Below are 14,684 nucleotides of genomic sequence, written 5' to 3' on the forward strand. Positions count from 1 at the left end.
TTATCACAGAAAAATTATACGTACATCACTGAACTCGTCTTTACAAGACCGGTCTGCTAATACTAGATTCATGTATATCAATTAATCTTTCAAACTTTGTTATGTCTTTAACGTGTTTTCTGTGACGTTAAAAGGGAAACTGGCGGCGTGTCAACAAAATAAGGTGACGTCATTTATATATATATAAGACATATTTACTATGATGAAAAGGATTGTCGGTGCTTAACACCACAAAAAGCGATCATTGTGATGAATTGTTGGGTCTGAAATTTAAATATTGATGAAATAACAAATGAGCGCTTACCATTTTCTCTGAGAGTGAAAGCGGTCGTGGTGGAGCTGCGTGGGGTCGCCGCGACCGAAAAGGTAACTTAGCCGAGCCCCGCGCTAGCGAGCCCGTTAGCCTCCCTCGTCGGCTAGTCCCGGGATAAAACGCTGCGAGACAACCGTTCGGCGGCGACCCTGGGGCATGCCGTGCGACAAACAATGACGACGGCTCGTCCCATTCTTGTCGGTGTCGTTGTTTTGCAGCCGCTGCAAAAAGGAAGTGTCAGTGTTTGTTATGTAGCTTCTGTTCAGTGATTGCGTCAGGGTGGGCAGACTCCGCCCATCCGCAGTGCTTCTTCTTCGTTTTGTTTAACGGCGGATGCAAACTGTATTAGTGCGCAATACCGCCACAGCCCGGATGTAAATGGTCGTCCCACTAATGGCTTACAGCAGGGGTGTCCAAACTTTTTTTTCCAGCGAGGGCCGCATACAGTTGAAGGCTGTAAGAGCCACTTTGTGCTTTTTTTTTGGTACATTCAAGATCCTTAAAACCTATCATGATCTCAATTTTATTATGTAGGAGCCACTTTGTACTTTTTTGTACATTCAAGATCCTTAAAACCAGAGGTGGGACCAAGTCATTGTTTTGCAAGTCACAAGTAAGTCTCAAGTCTTTGCCCTCAAGTCCGAGTCAAGTCCCGAGTCAAGACAGGCAAGCCCCGAGTCAAGTCCAAAGTCAAGACTGGAAAGTCTCAAGTCAAGTCCTAAGTCCTGCATTTTGAGTTTCGAGTCCTTTCAAGTCCTTTTAACCACAGACTAATATATTAACATAGATTGTGTATGCTTTTCAAACGCTGTATTTATTTATTAAAACAAGTGCATTTTAAATTGCAGGAAAGAAAATTGTGCTGACATTGCACTTCATAATAGCACTATTAACCAGTCATTTTAAACATTAACTCATTCCTTTACAGAACAAACACATTGAAAAATAAAGTGCAAATGTACTTATTTGTACAAAAGTGTTAACATTGAAAAAACATGACATATACGTGAACATAACAAAAAAGTTGTACTTTTTATATGTCAGGGCCCTATGCTGCATTGCATTTGCAAAAGACCAAATTAGCCAAGAGTCTGTCAGTCATTTGTGCACGATGGGGGCGTAGTATGATGCCACCATGGCTGAAAACTCGCTCCACTGGAGCACTGGAGGCAGGCACTGCCAAGACTCTCATGGCCACTCGGAACAGTGAAGGAAGAGTCTTCATGTTCAATGCCCAGAACAAAAGGGGGGGGGGGGGGGGGGGGGGAGTTTTTTTGGGTTGGTGCACTACTTGTAAGTGTATCTTGTGTTTTTTATGTTGATTTAATTAAAAAAAAGAAAGAAAATTTTTTTTTTTCTTGTGCGGCCCGATACCAATCGATCCACGGACCAGTACCGGGCCGCGGCCCGGTGGTTGGGGACCACTGAGGTAAACAACCAACAGTATGTCAGAAAGCTAGCTAAAACGGTACACATATTCATAATATAGTATACATTTTAACTGACCTTTATTTTACTATTTTTGTCTTTTTTTAGGTGGCTAAAATACGCGGTGCTGCTGACCGCCGTCTAACGTTACGTGTGATATATTGACTAACGTAACCCTGCTTAAAAAAAATCACTGAACAAAAAGTATGAATAAGGTAGTGAACTGCAACAGATTCCCGTGTTTGCAATAACGTTATAACGTTAGCAGTGAGTTTACAGCCTCACTGATTTAACTACACAGCAAATAAAAGTCACGTTACTTAGCCAATAAACGTTATCTTTCATTCAAAACTTACCGTTCTTTGTGCAACTTCAAATGCCGGACGAAGTTGGAAGTTGTTTCCTCTCCATCAGTAATTTTCGAACCGCATGTGTTGCATACTGCAAACCGTTTTGTGTTGACCACCTCGTAATTTTTATACCCAAACAAAATTATTTTAGGTATCATTTTTTGTTCACTGGCGTGTGGTTTGGACATGTCTTCTTCGTTGGTTGTCCTGCAATTTGATTGGATGAATGCTGTGTGATGAAAACAAAGTAGATCTAATTTGATTGGCTGTTGTACTGAGAGCACACCAGCTGACACACGCAACGCTGATAGACAAGTACACAATGAAAAATACGGAGCGCTCCCGAATAACTTTTTCATCTTTGGGTTTTGGGGAAAGTAGCAAGTCATGTCAAGTCATGTCAATTCAAAAGGCTCAAGTCCAAGTGAAGTCACAAGTCATTGATGTTAAAGTCTAAGTCGAGTTGCAAGTCTTTTTACATTTTGTCAAGTCGAGTCTAAAGTCATCAAATTCATGACTCGAGTCTGACTCGAGTCCAAGTCATGTGACTCGAGTCCACACCTCTGCTTAAAACCCAGTGGCGGGCCGTGCGTTTCCCACCTAGGCCTTCAGTGATGTCCGACTTCTATGATGACCTCTCAAAATACCATCATTTATGTCCCCACATGACCATTGCTGGAGAAATACTATACAGGAACACAATTTTGCACTACTGTATATACATACAGTACATACATGCGTACGTATGTATGTATATACATATATATATTTGTATACACATACATGTATGTATGTATATACATACATGTATATTAGAGATGCGCGGTTTTGGATTATCCGCGGATCGGCCGGATGAAATTAAAAAAAATTAGATTTTATCCGCGGGTCGGGTCGGGTCGGGCGGTTGAAATAAAAAAAAATTAGATTTTAAATAGATTCAGGCGGGTGGCAGTTAAACCAATTCGGAAATAGTTAAATGTTGTTACCCACATACGAAAAACGAGCAGGCACCTGCTGCATATGCCACAACAGAAGAAAAAAAAAAAAAGAGATGGACACTTTTACGGAGCGGAGAAGGGACGCCTCGCCGGGGTCCGGGACCGAGGCCCCTTCCCCCGAGAGGGCCCCACCGGGAGCCGTAGCTGAGGCGATCCGCGAGAAGGGCCCGACGCACGTCCAGGGTCACCACCGCGCCCACCGAACCGACACCCCGCCTCGTCCGCCTTTGCCGCGGCCGGCGTCACGCGCAGCAGGTAAGCAGCTTACCTGCCCGCCACCCCCGTGGCCGGGGGCTCGTAACAGGGGTCACTCCGCGCACTCCGCCCGCGCAGCTTACCTGCCCGCCACCCCTGTTGCCGGGGACGCGTAACAGGGGTCACTCCGCGCGCAGTGCGCTCACGAAAGGGGTGGGGCTCACCCTGGTTGATATAGACAGCAGGACGGTGGCCATGGAAGTCGGAGCCCGCTAAGGAGTGTGTAACAACCCACCTGCCGAATCAACTAGCCCTGAAAATGGATGGCGCTGGAGCGTCGGGCCCATACCCGGCCGTCGCCGGCAGCGAGACGCGCTTGGAGGTGCGCTCAGCGCGGCTCCCATATGATTGCGCACTGGTGTGCGTCTGGGTCGTGACAGCGTGGCACGCGAATGTCTGTGCTGCATTGGATCAGTCTCCTTTCTTTAACAGGCAAAAGCTTTATAACCTCACTAATGCCTTGCATCGTCTATATTAGATATATAACAACGGGCGGGTGCGGTTCTGATCAAATGTTAGATCGGGTGGATGGTGGATGGTTGACGACTTTCTGATGCGGTTGCGGATTAAATAATTGCCTATCCGCGCATCTCTAATGTATATACATATATACATATATGTATGTATGTGTATACATGTATGTATATACATACATATATATGTATATACATACATATATATATACATATATGAATCACCACCAACAGTGTACATAACGGGTTATTTTCTGGCACATTTAAATATCAATAAACCCGCATCAGCAATTAAAACATATCTTATGCGGTACTGTCAAAACTGTCTACATATATACATAAATATATGTATATATATGTATGTACATACATACATACATACATACATATGTATATACATATATATTTATATACATACATACATACATGATATATATACAGTATATATATATATATATATATATATATATATATATATATATATATATATATATATATATATATATATATATATATATACAGCTTTCTGTGTGGAGTTTGCATGTTCTCCCCGTGACTGCGCGGGTTCCCTCCGGGTACTCCGGCTTCTTCCCACCTCCAAAGACATGCACCTGGGGATAGGTTGCTTGGCAACACTAAATTGGCCCTAGTGTGTGAATGTGAGTGTGAATGTTGTCTGTCTATCTGTGTTAGCCCTGCGATGAGGTGGCGACTTGTCCAGGGTGTACACCGCCTTCTGCCCGATTGTAGCTGAGATAGGCTACAGCGCCCCCCGCGACCCCAAAGGGAATAAGCGGTAGAAAATGGATGGATGGATGGATATATATATATATATATATATATATATATATATATATATATATATATATATATATATATATATATATATATATACTCCAACCTGCTTTGTTAATGGGGTCATATTATGTTTTTTTTCCCTACATTTACAACACTTCCTTTTGGTCTACATAACATGTAGCTCAAAATAAAAATGAAGTCTGCTCAAGGCCCCTTTTATGCAAATACATAAAATATATATGAGATTAAAGTGGCCATGTTGCAAGATAACAAACTTAAATTTACAGGAATAAAGTGGCAATATTTGTACAGTATATTACAAGAAAAGTTGTCACATTTGCACACAATAGAATTATAATAAATGTATTTCGTATAATTATCATTTCTTTTTTCTCTTTTTCTCCTTCCTCTTGTTTTATGGCAGGGGCACTCAGAGCCACCTACTGTATTGGAGTGTGAACAAAACTTCCTTCCCTTCTCCCTCCCTCACATACATACATATTCCTTCCCATACTAAATTGTATTCCATAAACTGTTCTATAAACGTCACTAGCATTTTCTGGTTGCTGCTTAGTACCCTTTTGTGAGTAACCTCCTTCTGTCCATGTCTTCCAGTGGCGGGCCGTGCGTTTCCCACCTAGGCCTTCAGTGATGTCCGACTTAAATTATGACCTCTCAAAATACCATAATTTATGTCCCCACATGACCATTGCTGGAGAAATACTATACAGGAACACAATTACGCACTACTGGGCATTGAATCACCACCAACAGTGTACATAACGGGTTATTTTCTGGCACATTTAAATATCAATAAACCCGCATAAGCAATTAAAACATATCTTATGCGGTACTGTCAAAATTAAAATTGCAAAAAACATAATAAACGTGAAAAAATAAATAAAATATCTGATCTCACAGTCAGTAGAAACCATTCGAGCTTCCGGGGTTGGCCGACATGGTCTCACAAGATGTAGTTTATCTTTAAATATCCTTCTTGAAAATGGCCTTGCAAATATATCTGTTGTCTTATCTAATCATAAAAGATGCAGACGAGGCATGTTGGCTGAGTTCTTAAAGTTTACTCCACAAGGTGCTCATCAAAAACATCCCGCTACTGTGCATGCTCTTCACTACTGTGGCATGCCGGGTAATGGAGTTCTTATGTTACCTAGCTTATAACATCACTATATATATCTGCCTTAGGCCATCTAGAAGGCCTTACTGACAACAACCCGTGATCTGATTGGCTATCGCAACTGTCTGTCAACTGTATGTCCCCGTTCCTTACAGTGCACGGACGCCCGCATTGCTGAATCTGAAGGCTTCGGGCAGATTTGGTACAAACGTGTACGACATAGCAACATAAGCTGGCTCAATTCTGATTGGATAAAAACTCTATAACCTAAAAACAACAGCGCTGGAAGGAGCATATTATGACATGAAGAGAATATGAATACTTTTAGATATTTAGGGAAAGTAAATTAAAAATTACTTTTATCTTTAATTATGATCATGATTTCTGGTTATGTTAGGTCAGCAGAGAAGGCCTTGCTGGCCCTGACGGCACACCACTGTTTTAAACCTATCATCCATCCATCCATCCATTTTCTACCGCTTGTCCTTATCATTGTCTCAGTTATTAGTGTCTTGTATTGTGTATCATTTCCTTTCCAGCGCTCTTATTTTTTTATTCCACTTTCTGTTTGCCTCCATTTGCTACCACTCCCCTGGATCTGAGTGCTAGTTCCGTCACCTGCCCCTTATTATCAATCAGGGAACACCTATCCCTGATGTGATCATCAGGATGCTTTTCGGGACTGGATCATTTTGCGTTGTACCTTTGCTGGCTTTGCGCTTCACACGCCTGTTTTCCATCCGCACTTCCCAGCTTTGTTTTTGTGTTACCAGTGTTTCCGTAATAAAGAGGGCTTCTTTTCTGCACTTGGCTGCCGTCTCTGCATCCCGGGACCATACATACACCGAAACGTAACAAAAACCAATACAATGCAGTTTAATCAATTATTCTTAATATTCTTTATTAATATTAGTATCACTATTACACCAGGGCTTTAGCACACTCAAAATCTTGCCATATCGTGCATGAACTGTTTACATATGTTCATTAAATACACTGTCCTAGATGCACACTTTTGGGGGAAACTGGCAGCTGAGATCGGCTCCAGCACCCCCCCGTGACCCCAACAAAAGGGACAAGCAGTAGAAAATGGATGGATGGATGGATGGATGGTCTGGTTCCAATTTTATATATATATATATATATATATATATATATATATATATATATATATATGTATATATGTATGTGTATGTATATATGTATGTGTATGTATATATGTATATACGTACATACATATATATGTATGTATGTATGTATGTATATATGTACATATTTATGTATATACATACATATATATATATATATATATATATATATATATATATATATATATATATATATATATATATATATATATATATATATATATAGGTAAAAGCCAGTAAATTAGAATATTTTGAATAACTTGATTTATTTCAGTAATTGCATTCAAAAGGTGTAACTTGTACATTATATTTATTCATTGCACACAGACTGATGCATTCAAATGTTTATTTCATTTAATTTTGATGATTTGAAGTGGCAACAAATGAAAATCCAAAATTCCGTGTGTCACAAAATTAGAATATTACTTAAGGCTAATACAAAAAAGGGATTTTTAGAAATGTTGGCCAACTGAAAAGTATGAAAATGAAAAATATGAGCATGTACAATACTCAATACTTGGTTGGAGCTCCTTTTGCCTCAATTACTGCGTTAATGCCGCGTGGCATGGAGTCGATGAGTTTCTGGCACTGCTCAGGTGTTATGAGAGCCCAGGTTGCTCTGATAGTGGCCTTCAACTCTTCTGCGTTTTTGGGTCTGGCATTCTGCATCTTCCTTTTCACAATACCCCACAGATTTTCTATGGGGCTAAGGTCAGGGGAGTTGGCGGACCAATTTAGAACAGAAATACCATGGTCCGTAAACCAGGCACGGGTAGATTTTGCGCTGTGTGCAGGCGCCAAGTCCTGTTGGAACTTGAAATCTCCATCTCCATAGAGCAGGTCAGCAGCAGGAAGCATGAAGTGCTCTAAAACTTGCTGGTAGACGGCTGCGTTGACCCTGGATCTCAGGAAACAGAGTGGACCGACACCAGCAGATGACATGGCACCCCAAACCATCACTGATGGTGGAAACTTTACACTAGACTTCAGGCAACGTGGATCCTGTGCCTCTCCTGTCTTCCTCTAGACTCTGGGACCTCGATTTCCAAAGGAAATGCAAAATTTGCATGGTTGGGTGATGGTTTGGGGTGCCATGTCATCTGCTGGTGTCGGTCCACTCTGTTTCCTGAGATCCAGGGTCAACGCAGCCGTCTACCAGCAAGTTTTAGAGCACTTCATGCTTCCTGCTGCTGACCTGCTCTATGGAGATGGAGATTTCAAGTTCCAACAGGACTTGGCGCCTGCACACAGCGCAAAATCTACCCGTGCCTGGTTTACGGACCATGGTATTTCTGTTCTAAATTGGCCCGCCAACTCCCCTGACCTTAGCCCCATAGAAAATCTGTGGGGTATTGTGAAAAGGAAGATGCAGAATGCCAGACCCAAAAACGCAGAAGAGTTGAATGCCACTATCAGAGCAACCTGGGCTCTCATAACACCTGAGCAGTGCCAGAAACTCATCGACTCCATGCCACGCCGTATTAACGCAGTAATTGAGGCAAAAGGAGCTCCAACCAAGTATTGAGTATTGTACATGCTCATATTTTTCATTTTCATACTTTTCAGTTGGCCAACATTTCTAAAAATCCCTTTTTTGTATTAACCTTAAGTAATATTCTAATTTTGTGACACACGGAATTTTGGATTTTCATTTGTTGCCACTTCAAATCATCAAAATTAAATGAAATAAACATTTGAATGCATCAGTCTGTGTGCAATGAATAAATATAATGTACAAGTTACACCTTTTGAATGCAATTACTGAAATAAATCAAGTTTTTCAAAATATTCTAATTTACTGGCTTTTACCTGTATATATGTATATATGTATGTGTATGTATATATGTATGTGTATGTATATATGTATATACGTACATACATATATATGTATGTATGTATGTATATATGTATATACGTACGTATTTATGTATATACATACATAGATATATATATATATATATATATATATATATATATATATATATATATATATATACACAGGTAAAAGCCAGTAAATTAGAATATTTTGAAAAACTTGATTTATTTCAGTAATTGCATTCAAAAGGTGTAACTTGTACATTATATTTATTCATTGCACACAGACTGATGCATTCAAATGTTTATTTCATTTAATTTTGATGATTTGAAGTGGCAACAAATGAAAATCCAAAATTCCGTGTGTCACAAAATTAGAATATTACTTAAGGCTAATACAAAAAAGGGATTTTTAGAAATGTTGGCCAACTGAAAAGTATGAAAAAGAAAAATATGAGCATGTACAATACTCAATACTTGGTTGGAGCTCCTTTTGCCTCAATTACTGCGTTAATGCGGCGTGGCATGGAGTCGATGAGTTTCTGGCACTGCTCAGGTGTTATGAGAGCCCAGGTTGCTCTGATAGTGGCCTTCAACTCTTCTGCGTTTTTGGGTCTGGCATTCTGCATCTTCCTTTTCACAATACCCCACAGATTTTCTATGGGGCTAAGGTCAGGGGAGTTGGCGGGCCAATTTAGAACAGAAATACCATGGTCCGTAAACCAGGCACGGGTAGATTTTGCGCTGTGTGCAGGCGCCAAGTCCTGTTGGAACTGGAAATCTCCATCTCCATAGAGCAGGTCAGCAGCAGGAAGCATGAAGTGCTCTAAAACTTGCTGGTAGACGGCTGCGTTGACGCTGGATCTCAGGAAACAGAGTGGACCGACACCAGCAGGTGACATGGCACCCCAAACCATCACCCAACCATGCAAATTTTGCATTTCCTTTGGAAATCGAGGTCCCAGAGTCTGGAGGAAGACAGGAGAGGCACAGGATCCACGTTGCCTGAAGTCTAGTGTAAAGTTTCCACCATCAGTGATGGTTTGGGGTGCCATGTCATCTGCTGGTTTCGGTCCACTCTGTTTCCTGAGATCCAGGGTCAACGCAGCCGTCTACCAGCAAGTTTTAGAGCACTTCATGCTTCCTGCTGCTGACCTGCTCTATGGAGATGGAGATTTCAAGTTCCAACAGGACTTGGCGCCTGCACACAGCGCAAAATCTACCCGTGCCTGGTTTACGGACCATGGTATTTCTGTTCTAAATTGGTCCGCCAACTCCCCTGACCTTAGCCCCATAGAAAATCTGTGGGGTATTGTGAAAAGGAAGATGCAGAATGCCAGACCCAAAAACGCAGAAGAGTTGAAGGCCACTATCAGAGCAACCTGGGCTCTCATAACACCTGAGCAGTGCCAGAAACTCATCGACTCCATGCCACGCCGCATTAACGCAGTAATTGAGGCAAAAGGAGCTCCAACCAAGTATTGAGTATTGTACATGCTCATATTTTTCATTTTCATACTTTTCAGTTGGCCAACATTTCTAAAAATCCCTTTTTTGTATTAGCCTTAAGTAATATTCTAATTTTGTGACACACGGAATTTTGGATTTTCATTTGTTGCCACTTCAAATCATCAAAATTAAATGAAATAAACATTTGAATGCATCAGTCTGTGTGCAATGAATAAATATAATGTACAAGTTACACCTTTTGAATGCAATTACTGAAATAAATCAAGTTTTTCAAAATATTCTAATTTACTGGCTTTTACCTGTGTATATATATATATATATATATATATATATATATATATATATATATATATATATATATATATATATATGTATGTATAGCGACATCTTTTTTTTTTGTGTCCTGTCCAGCCACTAAGGCAAAGCATATTGTTGATGTAGATGCCCATATTTGCAGATTTTTATTTTACAAAAGAGAAGCATGGGATACTTCTTCTGTTGCCTTATTTGTGTTTGACTTCATTAAATTCATTTATATTAATGTTTGGCGCAGCCGGATCGGAGTAGGAGGTGATACAAAGAATAATAAAAAGGAAGACAGAAGGGCAAAGAGGAGGGATAAGACAGAGAGACAACAACAGCAACAACAACAACAAAAACAGAACAACAGCAAATACGATATGTACAAATATGATACGAAAAGTGATAGCAGAGAAGCAGTTAGTGAAGTAAATATTAATAACACAGAAATGACAATGAACATTATTGCACTAAATGGAGCAATAAAAATAACAATATAAATAGCACTATTGATAATGACTAATAATAATAATTACCTCTATTATCAACAATACAATTGTTTCAAATGCAACAATACGTATATGTAATGATAACTTGAATTACAAAATAAAGCAGATAAATGCAGGGGAAGAAAGAGAAGCGAACTCTATTAACCTTGTAGATTGTTATAGTAACAGGTTAAGCTTTGTCAGTGTGCCGTATTTTACCCAAGGTCATGTTAGCTCTAATCTAAACTAAACAAAATTTATGCTAATCCACCTTTTTTTAAATCTTTTTTTTCCAAATAAAAGTCGATAAGAGAACCGACAAAGAACCGAATCGTTAAGCAGAATCGAAAGTGGAATCGGTACCGAAAAAATCTTATTGATTCTCATCCCTAGCCGTGTGTGGTGGGTGGGGTTACTGGCCCACTATTGCCTTGCCATCCTGTAGCAACTTCACTTCCTGGAGGCCAGCCATGGAGACCTTGAGGCGAGAGAGTGCGTTGGCGAGGAGCTGAGGGTGACCAGGTTCGTTCAAGTTCAGCACATTTTAGGTTCAGGGTTTCTTTAGGTAGCTATGCAGATAGGGAGTTTCTGACGATGTTAATGTGTGGTGGCCTTCCTGGTGGTCCATCAGTGAAACCCCTCCCTTGTGGGTTTGAGGGAGTCCCGTCGTAACGACTGCCAGTGTGCCTGGAGGGCCCTCAAGGGCCCAGCCTTTATTCAATTGGTGTACGGTAGAGGTTAAATAAATGATAATGAGTTATACTTGTATAGCGCTTTTCTACCTTCAAGGTACTCAAAGCGCTTTGACAGTATTTCCACATTCACCCATTCACACACACATTCACACACTGATGGCGGGAGCTGCCATGCAAGGCGCTAACCAGCAGCCATCAGGAGCAAGGGGTGAAGTGTCTTGCCCAAGGACACAACGGACGTGACTAGGATGGTAGAACGTGGGGATTGAATCCCAATAACCATCAACCCTCCGATTGCTGGCACGGCCACTCTACCAACTTCGCCACGCCGCCCCTTCCAAGTTTTTACAGGGGCTGAGCTGCTCATACTGCCGCCAACCCTCCTTCTTTCTCATCCAGGGTTTGGGACAGGCAAAGCCGCTACCGAGACCTTTGTACCATTTTTTACTTGGTACTTGGCCTCGACAGCTCTGATTCAACTCTAAGCATACCTTTTAATATCCGCAGAGCTGTAGGCCTATAATTGCTCGTGTAAGTAGGATCTTTCCCTGGCTTTCTAATCTGGACATTCATCACCACTTTCCAACTTTAAGGCAAAGTTCCAACCTCTCATACTTTATCATAAAATCCCAGAACTTTCATGACAGCTATAGACCCCATTTGCTTAAGCATGATGTAACACACTATCGTGTATCCTTACCCGGAGATGATGGCGATGCTCTTTCGATTGCCCTTCTCATTTCACTTTGTTCTCCCTTTTTCATAACATAACCAGGTCAAGGCTGTGATGCAAATGATGTCATGTGACACACAGAGTGACGCAACTTTGACTTTGTAGGCGTGTAGAAGTACTACCTTTGACATATTAGTCATTGTGATGTCAACATCACCTAAAGTATTTGTGTTGGATCTGTAGGATCTGGTACTTTCAAATTTGTTGCTAAGTTGATCAAATATGCAGAATCAGGAGGGTGCCACGGCCCACGAGGAGCCCCAAGCAGACGCCGCCGAAGAGGCGATGACGGCCAAGAGAGTCATCTACTTGCACCGAGACCTCTTGGCTTTCCTCACCGACCTCCAGACGGCGGCCGACGCCAAGCAATCGTTGCGACGGACCAAGTCCGAGGAAGTTATCCGGCTGCGGCTGGAGCGGATAGAAAACTCCAGGGTGTTCAGCAAGGAGAAACTGGAAGAAATTAAGGAAGGGTGGCGTCAGACCGAGAAGAAAACCAACCTACCGGATCTTCTGGAAGCTCTGAACAGGCAGGAGACCTTTTGTTCAGAACTAATGGAATACAAGATGAAGCTCATAGCGGATCTGCAGAGAGAGTGGGAGGACGGAAGCGAGCGCCACTCCATCGACCTCAGGAAGCAGACAGAAGCGCTGGACGTGATGATAGATCGCATGAACCAAGTGAGGCGCATGACGATGGACAACAAGGAGCTGGGCCAGATCGAAAGCCCGCATGACGTCTTTCTGACGCAGAGCCTGAGCGAGTGGGACAGCTACCAGAAGGATCTGCGGGCCAAAGCTCAAGAGTGGCTGAAGGAGAGGAAGGCGGCCATGGACGAGTACGAGAACGCCATGCCCAAGCTGGAGCTGGCCCAGAACGAGTGCACCACGGCCAAGCGGGCCATCGACATGAAGCTGACCGAGCTGGAGAGGGAGCAGGAGGAGATCAAGGGCAAGCGGGCCGTGCTGGACGCCAGGAAGCTCAGCTGCGACGAAAAACCTGAAGTCATTTACCTCCTGAGGAAGCGCGTCAACACCCTGAAAGTGCAGCTGAGCGACATCATGAAGATGATCTCCACTGAGGAGGACACCTTCCAAAGGCGAGAGCAGCACCTGCTGGAGGACATCAGGAGCAGCATGGCGCAGCACAAGCGCATCCAGAAGAAAATCAAGCACTTCGCACTCAGCGACGCGCAGACCTTTGTGGAGATGTCGCAGATGCTCGTTTCTGAGGTGAAGCTGCTGGCCGAGAGCGCCCTTGCCGCCGACTCACACCTTTGTACGCACCTGGGCTTAACGTGGAAGAGGCCCGAGGCCGTCATGGAGCGCTGCTACCCCATCCAGCCGCAGGACGAGTTCGAAATGGCGGCGCAGGTGTACGCCGAGAGCCTCGCCGAGGTGGACGCCAAGACGATGACGGCGCTGCTGGAGCTGCTGTGCAACGAGCTGAGCTTCCTCATCGACACCAGCGACAACCTGAGTTTGCTGGAGACCGACCACCGGACAGCGGAGAAGATGCTGGCCCTCCTCAACGCCTTCGACTTTTACGCTGACGACCTCAACAGGCTGGTGTCATTCCTCCTCAAGTACGAGGAGCAGCACAAGGAGCGGGCGGACCAGGCCGATGGAATCGCGGCCAGCGTGACCTCTGAACTCATCCAGCCCAACAACGTCCTTCCCGCTTTCCTGAGCTTTGTCAGCTACCGCGTGCACTGCATAAGGAGCTCGGCGCTACGTCATCACTTGGACTGGGACGCAGACGCCGATAAAGCCTTCTGGGAGGATATGGTCCGCGTCATCCCGGAGGAAAAACTCAGACTGTGGGACGCGGCGGAAATTGCCCTGACGCAGTACTTAGAAGTGCTTGAGAAAAACTCCAAAATATTGCAGAAAAACTTAAATTTGGAGGAAGAGAACAGGGCGCTGAGGAAGCAATTGTCATGCGAGAATGACACAAGCATTTTTTTGCTGAAGGATTTCCTCAAGAGAGAAACTTAACTGTAATCCTAATAACTAAAGTGAAATGCATTCAACAAAATTAATAAACAACATTTTGTTTTTCTCTGAAACAATCCTACTTAAAACCAACTTCTAACATGCATGCTATGTAGCTGCGTGTACCGCTCCAATATGGCTGCCGTAGTCGCGCATGCGAGCGGGTGATCGAAACAGAGCATGCGCCAACTAGCCGCCGCCCATTTGTTTGGCTGGCCCTTTAAAAAAAGGGCACGTCTTGTGCTGAAGTTGTACCGGAAGTAAATGGTGTACACTTCATAATAAAG

At 42.8% G+C, this 14,684-nt stretch overlaps 2 protein-coding genes across 2 annotated transcripts in view; one reads left to right on the forward strand and one right to left on the reverse strand.

The window, feature by feature from the left end:
• tmem248 (transmembrane protein 248) overlaps window positions 1-615 on the reverse strand; it is a 33,749-nt gene extending 33,134 nt beyond the window's left edge. Inside the window, exon 1 of the mRNA XM_061962752.2 lies at window positions 305-615. Coding sequence (XP_061818736.1) covers window positions 305-307 — 3 coding nt within the window. The 5' untranslated portion in view covers window positions 308-615. The remainder of the gene's footprint in view (window positions 1-304) is intronic.
• Window positions 616-12,554: 11,939 nt separating this feature from the next.
• Window positions 12,555-14,669, forward strand: LOC133607168 (dynein regulatory complex protein 1-like). Its single transcript, XM_061961633.2, has one exon. The coding sequence runs from the start codon at window positions 12,625-12,627 to the stop codon at window positions 14,398-14,400; it is 1,776 nt and encodes a 591-aa protein (XP_061817617.2). The 5' UTR covers window positions 12,555-12,624; the 3' UTR covers window positions 14,401-14,669.
• Window positions 14,670-14,684: the final 15 nt, after the last annotated feature.

The sequence above is a fragment of the Nerophis lumbriciformis genome, linkage group LG09, assembly GCF_033978685.3.
Source record: "Nerophis lumbriciformis linkage group LG09, RoL_Nlum_v2.1, whole genome shotgun sequence".
NCBI classification, from domain to species: Eukaryota; Metazoa; Chordata; class Actinopteri; order Syngnathiformes; family Syngnathidae; genus Nerophis; species Nerophis lumbriciformis.

Excerpts from the sequence above, each read along its gene's own strand:
- LOC133607168 (XM_061961633.2), top strand. The coding sequence starts at position 12,625 with ATGCAGAATCAGGAGGGTGCCACGGCCCACGAGGAGCCCCAAGCAGAC.